Here is a 19,389-nt window from a genome sequence, read left to right on the forward strand (position 1 = left end):
ATTTCCGATTGGAGTGATGAAATTCAAAACAGACTTCCTGCATTTCACATTCCATTGACAGATCAGGGCTTTGAACAGTTGATGTAAGAATGTGTAGTAAATATTGTACTCAACTTTCACCTTCGCCAAGGTTATGTTTTGCACAGCATTCGTGTGTGTGTGCATCTGTCACTGTGTGTGAGCACGTTAACTCGAGACTGCCTGAATGGATTGTCTTCATATTTGGCAGGTGCGTAGGTCTTTGTAAGACATCGAAATGATTAGATTTTGGGCCCCCTAGCGACTTGCGGAACTTCTGGTTTTGATATCTCACGTTCTGAACATGCTATTGCAAAGATTTATCAGTGGTTGATAGCTCTTGGGAGGGAGAGGGAGTTGTGTAAGTTTGGGACCCTAGTGGCTTTTTTGCTTATCCAAATACTTGTGCTGCTACAATTATAGATTATATCAAGATTGTAAATCAACAATATGTAGAAAATTACAGTGCCGGATAGCGTGATGCATGTCTGTTTTCCATTAAAGCTGCTTTTACTGGATTACTTCGGTCAAAATCTAGAGAGGAAAAAAAGACAGAATCCTCAATCCTAATTTCTATGGGACCTGAACTGGAAACATCATTTGTTTTTGCTAGGCCCGAACACTAATTTCATTGGAACATTTTGTATCTGATAACTCTGAACATGGCTCCAAGGCAGATCTCTGCTATGGGATTTACATACTTGTTATCTGTAGTTTCATCACATCTTGTGTTAAAATGTGTTATTTGTAAATTAACGTGATGAGGGACTGTGTCTACAAGTAACACTTTACATTACAGAATCTGAACCATGTTGGTACATTGTGAATGACAGAGTCTGGACAGGTATGCCAAGTGTTGTATGTTTATTGTCATATTCAAAAGACAGAAGTATGTGTACTCCAGTTGGTGCACAGTCAGGACCTGACCATGCCTCAGGTACAACATGCTTTATAACATCAGCACATCAGGGTGGGTCAGCTAATGCATGGCAGAGTAAGGCCATCAAAATTTACAAATTTCCTTCATTATTTCACAATAACTATTATTGTACATAGAACCTCTCTTAATGCTGTACATACAGGAATTTCTTTAATACCACGACATTTAGGCTTCTTTAGAAACGGTTGAGTACAATTAATATTAATATGAGTGCACATTGTACATTTGACAATAACTGAACACACAGTAGCTGCCAATGGGAACATTTGGCATCAATGCTCAAAATTAAAATAAACAAGGAGCAGAACTGAGAACCTTTCTTGATTTCTCAGCAGTTCTTGAACATATATTCACAATCCAGTACACAAAAGGTGGACTTCAGGAATTCTACTACATTATGCAAATGTCACTTGTGACATCAGCAGAAGAAAGGCATTAGTGTAGACCGATCCTGACTGTCCATCACAATTAACATTTCAACCAATGAGAGAATGGCAATGAGCATTTTTATTTTATACTTTTACATTTTCACAGAGGCGGGCGGGCTATCGGATCAGTGTGACCAGCTGACAGCTAATACAAGTCTCCTGTGTAAATCAATCTCTAACAATGCAGGTTGCAAAAAAACCTGGAATCTGTTACCTAGGTTCAGAAATTGTCCTTCATTTAGGAAAGTATCAAAAGCAAATACAATGGTCGAAACCTGTGATCAGTTGGAATTTGGCAGTGCTACTGGGGCAAACCCCAATTGGACAAAAGGTGCAAAAACTACTCTATATATACCAGAAAATCTGAAACCCCTGTTGTGTCTTTCCCAATGGTTGTACAAGTTTGACCATGTAGAATTTTGCGACTCTTGACACATTCATGTAAGTTAACAAATACTGCTGCTGTTGTTGTTTTTCAGGTAAGGGTCCTCAATGGCTGCTTCACTGTAAAAAATTCTCTACATACACAGTGACATTCAAGTATGTCTGCTGCAAACAGCTACAATAAAACATGTACACTTAAACATAGAAAACAATACAAAAATATAAATTCAGGACTTACATACATACGCAATAGTGAAGATTTTGTACTTCAAATTTTAGATAAGTAATCTTATAATATAAATACATGTTTCTTATAATGTGTTAAAATCAAAGCTGCCACTTTGTTACTCTCAGTTAGAACTTTTTTTCAGTGCTTAAACAAAAGCATAGCTGCTACTACTACATTTTTCTTACAAGGTTTTATTTTTTTGTCAAAAAGTTTTATTTTTTGTCAAAAAGTTTACTGCAAATGTCACACATCAGACGGGCCTTTGGTCCTTTTGAGCTGACAAAATCCTCACCAATCAACTTGCTTCGCAGAACTGAAGCCAACATTTATTGTGTACATATCTTGGCACCAACCTCAGATGGAGACACATGCAGCTCACACACTACTACTTAACTTGTAAATGCCATTGGCCTGCATTAGGCAATGGTACAGCACCATTGTAAATATGACATCTGTTTGATACAATTCAACTGACTTGATATGCACAGTTGTTCTGTCATTCAATCAGGTCTAAAAAAAAAACAATTCCAAGAAAATAATTCATGAATTTAGTCTACCTGTAGCAGGTTATGTAGATAATACAGTATGTTTCATCTGCAGATGGCATGATTGGTATTTCAGTTGTCTGTATCTTATTCCAGCTTTTAAACAAGGCTCCCTGTGACTGACTTTACCTTGCACAGATTTTTTCATCACTTTTGCTTTAAATGTTTGGTGCCAACTGTTTTCTTTGAAACACTGCAATTTTCTTCTTTCCATTTGCCTCCTGTACTAATGTTTTCAGGTCTGTCCCTTACAAACCTTGAGGATTTACAGCCAACAACATTCTGACTTAATACCTCAGGATGGTTGAGTAGCAGTTCAACACCATTATCTCTCTTGTGTACACAGTACTCCTGTCTATAATATAAATACATTCCTAGGATTCCAGCATCATGCAGGGTGTAGAAACTCAGCTAAGAAATCTCCCAGCCTCAGCTGTGGGGCTACGGCAACATGGATCACAGGTGTCGTTTCATATGCAGTGCCAGGTGGTCCGACCGCGAGAAGCACCTGTCGCAGTGGTTACATTTGAACGGTTTGGCCCCCGTGTGTTTACGGTAGTGACGCGTCAGCTCGTCGCTGCGTGCAAATCGCCACTCACATCCTTCCCAGGAGCACTTGTAGGGCTTCTCTCCTGTAACAAAACAGTACCACATAATTATAGAAACAACACTTTCATCCAACACTAACAATAACTCACTATGGTTGGTCTAGATATGTGATAATCAACCACAAATGATAACTGACTACGTCTGGGATGAGATTAGCCTGGATGCCAGACTGTTTCCTGGGTCTACCTCAGGAGGGATGTAACATTTCTCTGAGGACAAGTAGGCCCTAGAAACAGTCTGCCGTCCTGGCTAGAGTAAGATATAAGACAAAATTGTGCCGCACAAATTTAATTTTCAGGGTCTTGGATTTTTGCAGGAAAACAGTGCAGAGGGTTGCCCGGTGGTCGAAATCTATATAAAAGAAACAGACATCCGGAGATTGAATGGGTCAATAAACTACTTTGCAGCAGCTGGAACCTTTTCCACAATCTAATCCTACTAATTTATACCGTAAGTACACCTTTGGTGCAAGAAATAGCCCATAGTAGGGAGTACATGCACATGTAATCTCTGTGCAACACAGATTGACTTAATTAAGTAGATAGAACAGAAATTACTGTGAACGTCTTGAAGTTTGCTGAATTAAATTTTGCAGTAGGGAAAGTGTTTGCATTGTTTTTAAGTTTGCAGTCAAAACAATTGGTTTTGGGATGCATCATGCAATGTCATGAAAAATGCAAACATTAGATCACCACGAAAATTTACAATTACAGTATTGCTAAGAACAAATAGTAAAAATTATATGAAAAGATTGTGGAAAGTTGGGACCAAACTAACCTGTGTGCGTTCTCTGGTGTGCCTTGAGATGAGAACTTTTTGTATAGACTTTCCTACAACCTGTGAAGTGGCATTTGTGAACTCTCCTCTTACTGTCTGCCGGGGGAGGCTCAATTTTTTTGGCGTAAATCCGAGACTGACTAATACTTCTTCCTCGCGACGTTGTGAGTTTAACCGACACCGCCCCCGGGGACGACAATCGCTTTTCAAGTTCTGGCGATGATGGCGGAGTTAGCGTCGTGCAGGATGCCTTTCCCTGACCTTTGACCTCAAGTTTAAAGGGGTCAGAGGTGATGCTGCCTGTTGGAGAGAGTTCTCCTGAGCTATCCCAGGATGCACTAGATGCTGAACTAAGACTCATGGTATCGTCCATATGGCCGTCCTTGTTGTCAGCAGCGGACAGTCCCAGGCCTTCTTCTTTAGTCAGGAGGAATTTATTCCAGGGGTTGTCACTGTCGTCCAGAAATGACTCCACGGACTTCAGGCTGGACTCTGACCGTAGGTATCGTTCCATCTCCATGCAAGTCTGCAGACACAAAATAAAACTCATTAAACCAACCTTGAAAAAAATTCCAGTCCTGGTTTAACGTTGGTTGACGTAAAACCGGGATTTTTTCGATACCATCTGGCTGGACAATAAACCATCCTTTTTTTCTGTTATTTTGTCAATATCACGGATTACCCTTGCACTAATGCTATATATATGTTATATTTCATCTCTAGTCATTCTGATACCATAATATTGTAATTTGAAACTACCATCCATTGCACGCAGAATGATGGTGCTCTCGGACAGGTGCTAACATTTTTTCGGGAGAGAAGATTCGTCATTAATATCTTACCACTAACTAGCTTTTATACAGCAGCTAGTGCTAAGGTCATATGAACGAGTTTGAAAAAAAACTAAGCACACGACAAAACAGCCGTACTGCACACATCAGGCCTTTGGTAACAACCCGTTTGTTGAGTCGATAGAACGTCACTCAAAGTCGACCCCCACCGTCATGGCAACTTGTACATTATTTATCGGGACGTTAGCTGGATGCCGTAGCAATGGTAATACTACTATGTCCATGTGTTCCTGGTTGTGTTAGGAGCAAACTTTGAGGAAAATATTGCTATCACTATCACATAAAAAAATAACACAAAAAAGTGTTCCTCACAAAAACTTTGTCATCTGCTGAACAACAGAATTCTGGGTAATGAATATGGCGGCGGTAAAATACATGTGCCATAGGTTGCAGCAACAAAGAGGTGTTTGTGATGATTGGTCACACTTCGAGTCCATTTGCAGGTTAGCAAGAGAGATTCTCATAAGTTGTCCTGTAAATAATTGTGTTTAGCAGGGCACGGAGGTGACATTTGTCTTATAAACCGGCGAACAACCGTGTAGTGTAATTCTCCCACAACACCCTCAGGCTGTTTCAAAAAGGGACAGAGAGTTTTTGACCTCGTCGTCTTTGAATGTAATATTACTATGTAATGAGTGTATGGTTATCTAAGCTTTTCAGTCAGTGTTTTGAATACGTTGGTCAGTCAAGTTTACATTTCTGGCAGTTTTGCCGATGTTTCATCTAACACATATCCCTAAATGCCCCGTTTTAAAAATCCCGAGATTATATTACCCCGTTAGTTTATGTGAACCAACGTTATATCAGTATTGATCAAGAACACAAATTATTCATGGCTATCGCATATCGGCTACCTATTCTATAAGATGCTTTTGTACGCATGAGGTCACAGGAATGCTAACTATGCCGTGTTCTACCTTGCAACAAAACATCCCCTGTCCTACAACCCACGTGACTGGATGTGCAGTTCCCAACGTTTGTGATCATGATAATCAGCTATTTCTCTTCAGAGGCAAATGCCAACAAGTGAGACAAGATTAACACAGGACTAGACTTTACTCTCAGTTAACAAAAATGTGAGTCAAGTTACCCACTGCCCACGCCATTTGTACAATACAGCCTTTTATCTTACTGTGTTGTAGACACAGTCACCCGTTCTCAATATACTGAGTGACTCACGGGAACAGGAAATAACATGTACGATAGCAACCAGAGAAATTCTTACACTGGTACATACAATGACTGGTACATGTCACTATGTACATTACATAGTCCTGTTGTGTCAGCTGTGAGGGTATGGAGTGAATCACTGTTGAAGCAGTGCATGTATCAATTGTCCTTCTATCTTCAACAATTCATGTTTCAAAATCTCATAAATCTAATAAGGAGTGACCCAAACTGGAATTCCAGAGTTCCTTACTGCAGGCTAAATATTCTATTCAACTGTGACTGTACTGACTCAGTACTCTACTCCACTGTACTGTACTATATTCTACTCAAACATCATAGGTACTCTACTGTACTGAACTGTACTGTACTTACACTTTACTCCACTGTACTGTGCATGTACTGTACTGTATTATACTAAAAGCCAAAGGTATTACACTGTACTGTATTGTACTGTATTCTACTCTACTGTATCATACTGTACTCTTCACTTAAGTTTTGCAACAATGATCGGTGAAATGTAGCAGAAATCTATCTGACATATGTGCTTGATAGGTAAAAGCAACTGTTACAAAAGTTGGAGAGCTACAAGTCTTGATCTGGGAAACTTAATGGTCCTTTTAAGAACAGATGATGAAAATTTGAAGCGTCCCTGACAAAAATATGTGTTAGCCTAAGCGGCAGTACACAGGTATGACAACTATTTTGCCCCAGGCCAACTGTTTAAAGTTGACAAAACAGCCACAGGTACAGCATATTATCATAGGTATATGAAGAATGTCTTTTTACTTCACTTCATAAATGCCATATACTAAAATTGTGGTGTTTGTTATATTCTATAGCATTTAGCTATAGAAAAACTTGCAAAGATTCTATCAGCAGATGTTAGTAGGACAGGTTTTTGACACAAGGACATTTTGTTGTTATGACCTCAGATCTAGAGAAATACTTTTCCAGCTCACTTCACCTCAGACATTTCATCTATGATAGAATATTGCGGTGATATCCAGACGGTCCAGACCTGCTGTATTAATTATCATACATATAACAATATACATGTAACAAGGACATTAGTCTGAAAGCTGAGGTTGTTTACAAACATTAATCACCTGTCACGCACAGAGCTTCATACGGACCAAAACAAGTGATAGAAATGCAGTCATATAATTTGGCGCTTAATGCTTCCCACACTGAAGTTCTCAAACTGAACTAGGACAGCAGGAACTGATACTAACCACATTATGTACAGCATGTTACAGGTCATGTGATCTGTGGCGCTGCAGTGTACCTATCATGTTCTCTACTGGCAACTTATACTTAAAGCTATCATTTTTCACAGTATCTTAGGTTATTTATTTGGTCTTGGAGTGTTCTCATTTCTCTGTTATTTTCTTTGACAGATGTTATTCAAAAATTTGATACCTCACACACAAAAATGGGAAATTGTGTATATATGTAATCACACGTGTCTAGCTGATTCCCATCTTGTAAAAACAAAACCAAAAGACTGACTATGGGGAAAAAATCTTACAATTATTTGAATTATTTGGTGTAGTGGTGGAAGTACTAGTGGTGGATCTAACATGTTAGGTCATCTGACATCCTGTATTTACACTAGGATAAGTCAGTAAAACATGTCGGTACTTACAACAACGATCATGTCATTCTGATCAACACCTTAAAATGTCTCCTCTAAAGGGTTCTGTGCATAGATACATTGCATACTAGCCTGTAAATAAATCAAGCTAGTTTTAGCGCCGACAGTTTGAGCAGCTTACATGCATAATTTTTTTCTGTCCAGTCATGTTGGCAGCACTTTTTGTTTTGAGCAAGTGCAACCGTGCAAAGTTAACTATAAAATTACAAACGATACAGTAACGTTACAAATCATGTTTCTGAGAAAACGTGCACATGAGACACGTATGGCTTTACTCGTACCTGTTGCCAAGTGTCTTCCAAGGAAGGCTGGCAGGAGAAGTAGCCCGTATCGTGGATCATCTGCAACTCGCTGAAGATATCTCCACTCGGTAACAGATCCATGTTGGCGGCGGAGAAACACTTCTTCAACTTACTCCGACTTATATTTGGGCGGATTCGGTGAGTTCTCGAAAGCAAAGATTCCTGTGGCGAGATAATTCATCCAAAATTTCCAGTATTTTGACAGTCTGTTACAAGGAGAGTACAGGTTCCCACCAGAATTCTGAAGAAATGACATCTGCATGTTTGTGTACATTCCTTGACCAATGGGAAGCCGCACAACTATGATCGAATTGCCGCCAAGCCATTGCAGCCAATCAGTGAAGTTGTTCTGAAATCGATGGGGATCCTCGCCAGGGTAGCCCTAACCGGTGAATAGGACGGATCATGTGATTGGTGATCAGTGACGTAAAGATTTTCCTAATATGGTGATAACTTGTGTTGCTATTTTTAGTACGCTATATAAAGCTGCCTCGCGCGCCGCGGCTCAGGCAGTCTGCAGGAGTAAAATCGTGGGAACGGCCGAAGCAAAAGACATATGCGTGAGAAGGACTATTATGAGTACTGAAGCATGGATCGTTTCGCTAAATGTTTGACTAAAAGGTGCAAGTGTGCCGTGCTGCGTTACTGATATTTTGCAGTATAAGGAAAGGAAAAAAAAGGTTTGATAATCAGATTTGCCGACGTTTTGTTACAATAATCTTCTTCAATTTGAACACCCCCTTTGTCAGTGGGTTCGTCTGCGTTTCTTGGCCCTATAGGTATGTTTTGGAGTGCACCAAAAGGGATCGTAGGGCCGAAGGTTCTGAATTGCCAACGTTAACTTTTCACACGACCATCGAAGACACGACACCAACGCATACATTGCGATACAAGAACACAATACAATACAGTACTTTTAAAAGTAACGTGGGCGTATCCTACATCGCATGCATGTTCAATGATGTTGAGGCTTTTGAACATCCTACCTCAGTACCTGGTCGTAAAGGAAACTATGCACTACACTAGTCACTACTCAACATTAATGTTCATATCTCCGTTGTTCTTTTGTCAATTGTGTTGTATTTTAATTCAGTTAACATTAAATATCTTTGAAAATCTTATTTAGTATTTTCACCTAGAAGATTATGTGTAACCAAGGTGTAACTGTGTGTGTGTCAATATGAACAACGTTTAATACCGAAATCAAATTTCTTTGGCTTTTTAGATTTTCATGTGTTGTTTTACGTGCAAATCTGGCAACGAGTCCGGTGGGAAAGAAACTGCACAAGTTGGGAGCGAAGACGTTGTACCACATGCATATAATAAAAGATTGAAGTTGTTCTGCTGCCTGCATACTTTGGCCAGCAATAACAGCATATCATTAAATAGCTTACTAATCTATGGATTTATTGTGATCAGATGATTTTTGGTACGCGGGAAGTGAGCTTGGAGGCCCAAGCCTTTGTCACTACTTTTGTAACAGTGGGGATCAACCTCCACTAACTATTCCCAAGCCGTGCGGATCGGGATAGGCGGGGGTTCTAATCCCGGGAGCGGACTACTCGCCCCATTGGGTTTTTACACTTTGTCAGCCAAAAAGCTATGTACGTATGTACGACTGCAAACTGGTGACCGTACAACCTTCAGATCACGCCCTACACCCCCCATTCCCCTGCAGTATCGTTACAAGCCGCTTGGGGAGGGGGCAAAATCTAATCATTTTTTATCTCATCAAGACCTGCCCACATAGCAAATATCATTGAGAATTCAGTGAGATTCCCGCTTTGGCATTATTTCAGGATGATCCTGACAGCAGTGCAATTTTTTCTACTGCTGACAGGATGATCCTGTCAGTAGTGCAGATTTTTCCACTGCTGACAGGATTTTCCTTTTTTTTCAAAGAATTGTTGGCATATGTTATTGTACCAACGGATATTGCTTTACTGGATGTTTTACAATTTCAACTGTGTTCATCTGGGCGTAAATCGAAGCGTGGGACGTATTAAGGATCATTAAGGGCGATTGTAGTGGGGGTTTGTCTCTAATGTCCTGTTTACCGCCAAATTTCAACATGCGTTAACGTATAACGCGTACGCGTTCGAACGTCACATCGAGAACATGTCCAGATAACTCCAACCCTAGATTTTGCGCTGAACTTAGCGATGAGTGACGCGTATTTGTACCTATTGCCTTGACGTGCAAGTAACACTTACAGCCGTTCGTTGTCACAACTCGGACACACTTTGTATGCTGAAAACTGAGTCGCTTAAACAGAGTCTTGAGAAACGGACTTAACAAAGTACGCACCCCCCTCCCACTGGGTATATTGATTACTGAATCTTTGCCACGTTCAATAAATCCCATGAATTCACAGACACGTGTGATTTTGATCTAAGTAGTATGAGTCATTTGAAGTTGTACGTTTCTAACATATTGAGGAATAGCAGGCAAACAATTGCTTTTTATCAGGAAATTTAGATGTTCAAAATGATCCTGTCAGAAGTAGAAAAATTTGCACTGCTGACAGGAAAAATCCTGTCAGCAGTGGAAAAATCTGCACTGCTGTCAGGATGATCCTGTCAGCAGTAGAAATTTTTGCACTGCAGACAGGATGATCCTGTCAGCAGTAGAAATTTTTGCACTGCAGACAGGATGATCCTGACAGCAGTGCAGATTTTTTCCGCTACTGACAGGATCATCCTGTCTGCAGTGCAAAAATTTCTACTGCTGACAGGATCATCCTGACAGTAGCCACAACCCAGAAGCCTTTGGCTGCATCTTCGACTTGCTGAGAAAAAATGTCGTAAAATCGTACGGACGGACAGGTGTCGTAAAACAGTCTTTCCCGCAAAACGGTCGAAAACAAGTCGTTGCCATGGAGACGGTGTAACTACCCACTTGTTGCGGGAGGGTTGTTTATCGGTTCGATGTGAATTTTTCTATCCAGTGCAGACACAACGTACGACAGTATTACGGAGGATTTTGACTTCTAAAGTTGAACTATTCCTCCACAAGTTCCAGTAGAATTGCAGACTTGTAGCCGCTGTCGAGACGAACTGCAGGGAAATCTGCGCAGTCGAGTGAAGGTTGGTTGGATGGTTTCATGATCATATGGTATCGGACATAATTTACGCCAAGATGTTTCGCCAACAGTCTAACGTTATAAAGTTCCCACAAATCACTCTAACATTAGTTAAGTTTCTATTGTTAGGGTTAGGGTAAGACGTAGAGTTAGAGGTGAGTTATATATATCCTCCTTGGTTAGAGTTAGGTGTCGTTGTTGGCGGCGAAACTTTTTCCAATGCAACAGGATATAAATTTTCAAATATCCTGTTGATATGATTTTGCAACATTGTTTTACTTAGTGACGATAACCTACCTGTCGTTTAATTTAATCATTACTTAAAGAACAGGTAGGTTTAGCCGATGATAGGCCATTTGTCTGATCAAAGCGTTGTGTAGAATACAGTCCCGGGTACTCCGTACCTCCTCCAGCTGTTGTTGCTTGTTGCCTGGGTTTTCCACAAACACCCAGATGACTAAATAGAAAAATCAGATCATAACTTTTTCTTGAATCATGACATTAAACATGAATAACTGTTTTGTGATCGTTAAGCAGGTTCTACTAGCCTGTAAATTTCATAGAGAAATACTGATGTTTTATTTTTGTTGTTGTTGTTGTCATCGTTTTTTTGTCTATTTTTCCGCTAGACATTGTCACTTGGTGCGTTCATGTCAGGGTGCTTTCTTGAGTAGGGTCTCTCTGGTGCATCAGATCTCTGGTACATGCGTATTTAGGATGCCGTCTCAGTTCTCTTTGTCAAATCTTCCTGTATCTTCGACATATTTAGAGAAGGCCATGTAGAACCTTTCGTTAGTTTTTTCTCCTAGGTCCTCCCTCATTCCTGCTAAGGTAACTAGGTCAGCAGTTCTATCTCCCTCCTGTATGTTGCATACTTCATAGATGCTGTCTATTTCTTTCAGGAGTTGCTGCCTTGCCCTCTCAGATCTGGTACATCTGTAGTGATAGTGATCTGTGCTTTCTCTCTCACCACAGGAAGGGCAGTCCGGAGAGATATTGGGATCGATCCAATTTTTGTATGCATTCAACTTGGTGTGGCTGCTTAGTAGCTGGTTTATGGCGATTTGAGTTTTCCTCTTCCCCCGTGTTTTGCGCTTTTTCTTCATTTGTGCGTTTGTCTTTTGCATGTGTCTGCTAGTGGTTTGTAACAACCATCTTTCCTCTGCATGTTGTTTGATGTGTTTGAGAGCTTATCGCTTAGTCCAGGCGGTATTTCCCTGCAACGTTTTGGCTTCTTCTGCTGCCAGTTTAGCCTGTTTGTCTGCTAGTTCATTACTCTCCACCCCCATGTGGCCGGGACACCAAAGGATCTGGATACTATACCCTCTCTGCTTCATCTCTACCAGTTTCTGTCTTGTAGCGATGACTAGTTCGTTGTATGCTTCTACCTGTTGTAGTGTGGTGAGATTCTCAATGGCTGCCTTGCAGTCACAGAGTATGAGAATTCTCTTGCTGCATTGCCTCTTTTCTAGTGTACACAGTGCCAGATGGATTCCTTGTAGTTCCCCTTCGTAATTGTTGGACTTCGCTGCCACTGGTTTTCTAACTGCGTATGGTTCTGTAGTACCCCAATGTTTGTAAATGATTGCCGCACTGCCTGTGGGCCCAGGGTTGCCCAGAGAGGAGCCATCAGTAAACACCACTGTTGTTTTCTTCTTCTTAATTTCTTGTAGAGTTTGTAGGGGTTCTTTTTGGGTACAAAGACACCTGTTGTACTGCCGATGGAAAATGGTGGTAGCCTCGAACCGTAGTAATATTTTTTATCCACCATCTATGCTTCCAGATCTCCTTTCATTTCTCTGAATCTGTTTTCCAACATGTGCATTGGTGTCGCAATCTTTTTACCAGTCATCTCTTGCATGATTATTTCGTGTATGCCCCTCCCCCTTGTTTAAAGCACAAAACGGCTGGGTCATTTAACGTTAGAGGATATGTGTGAAGGCTGATCACAGGTATAAAGCTATCATACCATAATGGCTATCGCATCAAAATATATACTAGTACCACACACCTTCTAGGCTTCTGCTATTCACAAATCAGAAGGAGAATTTGCCACCTTAGATGGTGCTGATATTTGAAATTTGGGCCCCGGCCCATGGACTCATAATAGGGAACAACTAAACAGTTCCACAACCAGACATCCACGCCTCGTCAGTACAGCCACAGAACTGTACGTTCATTCTTGTCTCTCCTTATAACACCTTACAGGTTGTTGCTGCTTTCAAGGTCATCAATTCTACAACGTCTCCGCATCCAGAGGCAAAGACATGTCCTTAACAAAGAGAAGACCAGGAGATGAAGGTAAGGACTGAAAAGTCAAGTTTAAATGGTTTCTTTGACATTTTTCTTTACACTTGGACACACTAAATTGATTATAGATGACATCAGCACACGCATGAATTTTCATCCATTTCCAGAAGAAAAAATTATGGCCATACTGTAAATCATTCGAAATAAGATGGAAAATGAGCAAATATATCCCGTAAATTGCACAAAAAAAGTTGGAAACAACACTGCTAATGTTACCACTGTCAACGAGGAAGATGTGACAGAACACAAGTAAAGACTTCATTGTTTGTTATATCATGTTCTCTGTTTTATGTCATTTGTTCAACCTTCTTGACCACTTAAATTTCATACTTTAAGGCAACTTTTTTTGCCCAACTTTTTTCTTTGCACGCTCTCATTATTTTTGCCCAGAGGATGTCATTCATCAAACCAGTATGTCCTCAGAATAGACAGTGAGTGAGTGTAATGTGGGTGGGGTGTGTGTTTCATATTGCAATGTGAAAATTTTATCCCAAACTCCAAAGGACTTGCAAGAAAAAATATGGGAGGAAAAACTGTTTGAAAAAGTTACATGTATACTGGAAGATTGGCTTGAATTTAAAGTTTTGTTCATGGAATTGCCACTTAATTCATTCTTAACCAATGGTCAGCCAAGACAATTTCTGCAGTGATCCATGCAATGATCCGATGGTTCATACCTACTGCCAAGAACTTTTGAAGGGTTTTCCTACACTTCCTTTATAAGTTGTGGGTAGATCTTACATATTACGTATGTAAAAATGTGTTTTGCTGAGACAGAAATGAGCTCTACACACTTTAAGTTCTTCCTGGTGTAACATTGATGAAAACAGAGATTCAAGAAAAGTTTGCAATGCCCCCTAGTGAATGGATACTACACTGCATGGTGCTCATTAACTTTGTATGAGCTGTTGACATCAAAATCTAAATTTTAGCTTTTGCATGAAGAGCAATTAACAGAAAAGAGTGTGGATTTTTGAAGTTCTTTAGAAGATTTAATTTCATGCTTTGACCTTATTGACATCTGACAGCTTGTAACTTTGATCTGTCCTACAGACTGGTTTTACCACGCTCCACTCAAGAGTAAGAAGGACTCCGCACAGGTGTCTGTTCCGCCGGCCTCGCAGATCCCTGGCCTGAGTCAGATGCCGGCTGACCCGCTGGACATCGACCCCGCGGCCAAGAGGAAGTGGATTCGTGACACCGACACAAAATACATCAAGCTGGCTAAACAAGGCGGCAGACAGGGTCAGTAGCAATGCTTCCCTTTCTGCTCTACAGGCAGCACACTGGATCTGCATACGTTGCAAGGACTTTAAGCAACAAAAATCAGGGGTGCCAAAGAATTCATACGAATTTTACGGAATACATACAATCCATTACGAGAAACATTACAGAATACATACAATCCATTATGCAGAAACATACGAGTTTTACGGAATACATACGATCCATTACTTGGAATACATACGATCCTTCCTAATTTGTTGGCATCGCACTAGCACCGAATCTAGCTTTGTCTGGTCCTCCTAGTTGAGATTTGTAGAGTTTAGCCGGATGGGATAACGCCATTAAAAGCCAAGATATCGTACGAAGAACTGGTTATCCCGAGTCCGCCATCTTGGATTTGGCAGTCATGTCATATGACCCAACAAATAGTAAGGATCGTATGTATTCTGCATAATGGATCGAATGAATTCCATAAAATTCATATGTTTCTCGCAATGGATCATATGTATTCCGTAAAACTCGTATGAATTCCGTAAAATGCGTATGAATACTTTGGCACCCCTGAAAATTGGATTTTCTCACGCACAAAAAATGACGTAATTAACGCCAGATGCAATAAGTAACACATCATCTGTAGCTAAGCTCTTATTAAAATGTTTTTTTATTTCTCCAGACCTTCTGCGCTACAGAAGTCCCCCGGATCGTACCAAGGGTCCGGTACCCTATCCTAGAGTGGACTGGTTCGACCATGACATGCCCCAGGAAGAAGACGAACCTCTGTAAGTGTTTCCAGGACTCGTCCTTCCATCCATCCCGGGACAGAAACTTGCTTGTTGGGATTGACAAAAATTTCATACCGTCAACCCAAAAAAATCTGAACTTCATTAAACTCATGAACTAATGCATTTTTGTAAGCTTAAAATGACAGATTTAACAATGAAAATCAACAGCATGGGCTCCCACACAATGGGTGTGACAGAAACAAATCCACAGGAGACAGCCCTGCTTTAAACACAACTTTGTAGGAAACTAACTCACTGAGCTATATATGGTACCGACCTATCTATCTATTTATTTATTTCATGCATCTCACTTTTTTTCCCTTTATCTCAAAAACCTGCTCTCACTAGATCAACTGGAAATTCTTGAAGATATTTTTCCATCCCTCTAAATGCACGTTTGTGTATTTCATATCGCTGTTCCAGGCCCCACACATTTGCGCTGCCCGAGTACATGGTACACGAGGAGTTCACACCGAGTCCACAGCGACAGCAGGAGGGCAGAAAGAAGGCGCCGTTCTCCACAGACAATAAAACGGTGTGGCAGCGTGACGACACAGATCCTACCGACAAACGTATCAGACTCCCAGAGATCAAGAGACCACAGAGAAGACACAATGTAAAGGTAAAGCCACTGGCTTTTGCCTTCTCCGTTATGTTGTGTTAAAGCCGGGATCTCACGAGACTGACTCGGAAAATCTGTGTACGTGCGGTGCATTTGCGTATAAAGCCCAAATGGTCGCGCCAGGGATGTCACATTCTCAGTTTTGATACAAGATAACTTTATTGGAAATCATGTGTGATTATTGGAAATCGCAGTGTTGCCACTGAATTAAAAAGCAACGTATATTGATTAAAGAATCATTGTAAAGGGGTTTGCAGCGATAAAAGGATGCTTGGCGTTTTCGCCTTTTTGAGCAGATTTGCGCCATTTTGCCAATCTTCATCCCAATCTTGTAAATTGCCTACAAACCGTGGTCACTTCAATCATAACTAGAACATAAATTATCAAAACAGGAAGTTCTGCTGTAGTACCGTAAGAAGCCCAAAATCTAAACGTTTTCAGGTCTCAATAAGACCTACCAACATACCAAATATCAAAACAATCCATCCAGGCGTTCTTTAGTTATTCTGGTCTTTTACATCCAGACATCCAAACGCTACCCTCTGCATAACCTTCTTGGCTAAGGTAATAAACTTGTGGACTTTTGCACGAATATCATATCATACCTTACAGTGCAGCCTTTTATCATTCACAGGAGAAAATGCCACCACCAAATGTTGACCTGAAGAAAGAGAGACGTAAACAACCAGCAGCTTTGAAAGACCATTTTGCTCCTAAGTCCAGATTTCCTCCCGTGTGAGTACTAATTATGACTTTTTCCAAACTTTTTGTGTACACCATAACTGTTCAAGTATCAAACAAACAAACAAATCATGTCTATGTGCCAATGATGGTCTAATAGTCTGATGTTGAACATCGCAGGCCTCACCAAGGGAAGGAGGAACCAGTGGCCTTTGGGAAGTTGTTAAGCATGGGGTATCAGAGAGACTGGATCAGTGAGAGGAATGACCAGGAGGAGCGGCACACACACGGAGCCAGGTAAGCTCACAAACATTCAATGCAGATTGCATCATTGATACTTGAAAACTGTTAATGTTAGATTTAATGCCTTTACTTCCGTGGTGGTTTTCTTTTGCGCTGGGAGGGGAAAAGGAGGGAAACAATTCTGAAGTACAACAGAATTATAAAAACAGAAATTCGCAGTGTTATGCATTATGGCAGTAAGAGGTCACCGCGAAAACTGCAAAAACAAAACCACTGCAAACATTTTAACATTTACAGTGCTTGGCTGTAGATGTTAGCGATGCTCTTTGTCTAGTATGGTCTCCACACGGCTTTTGCATGTTTAAAGGGAGAACTTTGAAAGTTAAGTTCTTGTATCACAATTTTCCCACTTGGCAACATTTTGGCAACTTCTCTGGATTGAGTCCTGGTCCACAAGTTAGGAGTTAAGTTTTCTTGTTTATGTTGACAGACAACTGGAGCCACTGCCGAAAGGTACGGAGTACCAGGACAGGATCAGTAAACAACAGATCTCCGGTAACAAACACCCGCACAAGCCGACGAGAAAGGACGCGCCTGGACACAAGGGGTCCGCAGGGTCGCTCGGCTCTGGGGAGAAACCAGTCTTCAAACTAAGCAAGTAAGTCCAGCTGGAAACAACAGAATGTTTAACCTGCATGGGCATATTGTCTGTAGGTGGATGTTGATGATTATAACTGTATAAGGTTCCGGGTTGGAGGTCGAATCTGACCAGGTTTTGGGTTAGGGCACAGTAACATGCCGGGAGTGTGTGGTTAACACCCTCACTACTGCTCCACATTGCTTGGTGATCATTATAGCTGAGCAGAGATTTTGTGAATTTCCTGAAAAGCACATGACTGTATTGTTACAGTAGTATTTTGGAGCATGGGGAAGTTGGTTGGCCAGCAAAGCCTTTTGTTGTATTTGCACCTTTAACAAGGTTTCCTTTCCTGATGACCCAAATAGCAGCGTTTTTCATACTTTTTCAATGACTTTGCGTCATCAGAGATTGTGAAAAAAATCATCACAAAGATTTTCTCATCTTCATTTTTCACAGACAGGTACTAAGCTTTTCTAGCATATAAGTCATGTTATAAACAGCTTGGTTTTAAAAAAATGCTACTTTTTGGTCCAAAATTTAAGTTTTCGTACAGTTCCCCCCCCCCAGTACACTTGCAATAATGCAAAAATGTAAAAAATTTCATGGTTGCTGAGTCATCTGTCTATGTGTAGCTTGAAACTAAGTCTTGTGTATCTTAGATATTAAAATTCAATCATATGCAAGTTACTAACAGACCCTTGTGTTGCTACAGGTTCGAAAAAGTGGGGCCTAAAGTCAGCACGCGCAGAGAGCCTGTCCACGTGTGATGCAACGTCATCACAGACAACAGATCAGTACACAACCTCAAAGTCAAAGTGTTCATCTGAGAAACAGACATGGCCAGGCCATCCTGAAATGATGTCATGCATTTTCATATAAATATTTTTCAATTATCATGTATAGATTGTCACTGATGTGAAAAGAAACCGGATGTTTTGAATATGTTGTGACTTCTGTTCAGATTGTGCTTTATGAAAAGAGTTGTAACTTGTAACATTTTCTACTACTGGTACAGGAAGTGTTTGATTGTGATATGAATTTTCATAATCATGAAAATTGAGTCTGCTTTAAAAAGCGATTTTTTGCATGTACTGATGTATATATGGCACTATCAAACTCAGTGCAGTAGGGGTAACATGTTGATGACCGTAAGTGCAATTTCATGTTAAACACTGGATCAAACTGTGCACATTCTCCCCGCCTTGCTCCTTTTCAATGTTGCATAAAATGTACAATGTAAATAGTCTGCTGTATGGGGCAATGGAGAAGCTACTGGTTTGATTAAGGAGGTTTTAAACGTTACTTTTTGTTTTGTATATTCCCATTGTCTTCCATTATGTCATACAAGATATAACAATTCTTAAATATATTTTTGTGCTTTGTGAATATTCCTCCATATACTGTGCTCCATATTGGGCGAAGTCTTGCATTCGTCATTAAATTTCATGTCTTTCAAAGAAGAGGTCCTTTCGTTTGTTATGAGTGTGTTTTATATACAAAGTGTTCGCTACACGTACCTCAGTATGGGATCTTTACCAGGCTATTCCTGGTAAATAATGTTCTTTTGAGAATGAGAAGCAAACAAAAGTCATGGTCACATACTATTCCAACTTATTACAATGTCAGAACCTTTTTTGCCATGTGCAGTGCTAGGTTCCAAAGCACTGTGTTCACTGTGACATCACGGAGTACGAAGGCAAAAATGTAATGCACCTTTTGCAGACATGGACCATTGCAAATTCACTTCTGCCACCAAATGAACAATATTCCAAAAACATCCTACACTTCAATGAAGGTTTGTCAATTTGCCCCCCTTACAGAAATGGACTCTTCCCAAAACACCCTATGCAAAATGAACTCTTCCATCTCTTCAGCAAAAGCTTCCTCCATGCCAA

The 19,389-nt window shown here is 40.5% G+C and overlaps 2 protein-coding genes across 2 annotated transcripts; one reads left to right on the forward strand and one right to left on the reverse strand.

The window, feature by feature from the left end:
* Positions 1–865: 865 nt before the first annotated feature.
* On the reverse strand, positions 866–8,171 carry LOC136449339 (Krueppel-like factor 6). The gene is made up of 3 exons (XM_066449355.1): positions 7,887–8,171; positions 3,931–4,456; positions 866–3,176 (listed from the first exon to the last, which is right to left on the reverse strand). The coding sequence occupies exons 1-3, from the start codon at positions 7,986–7,988 to the stop codon at positions 3,001–3,003; spliced, it is 804 nt and encodes a 267-aa protein (XP_066305452.1). The 5' UTR covers positions 7,989–8,171; the 3' UTR covers positions 866–3,000.
* A 2,599-nt stretch (positions 8,172–10,770) lies between these two features.
* LOC136449340 (uncharacterized protein C7orf57 homolog) lies at positions 10,771–18,954 on the forward strand. The gene is made up of 9 exons (XM_066449356.1): positions 10,771–10,993; positions 13,198–13,290; positions 14,353–14,544; positions 15,200–15,305; positions 15,732–15,930; positions 16,565–16,665; positions 16,792–16,908; positions 17,345–17,512; positions 18,207–18,954. Exons 2-9 carry the CDS (start codon positions 13,257–13,259, stop codon positions 18,259–18,261), a joined length of 972 nt encoding a protein of 323 aa, XP_066305453.1. The 5' UTR covers positions 10,771–10,993; positions 13,198–13,256; the 3' UTR covers positions 18,262–18,954.
* Positions 18,955–19,389: the final 435 nt, after the last annotated feature.

This window comes from Branchiostoma lanceolatum, chromosome 15 (assembly GCF_035083965.1).
Source record: "Branchiostoma lanceolatum isolate klBraLanc5 chromosome 15, klBraLanc5.hap2, whole genome shotgun sequence".
NCBI lineage: Eukaryota > Metazoa > Chordata > Leptocardii > Amphioxiformes > Branchiostomatidae > Branchiostoma > Branchiostoma lanceolatum.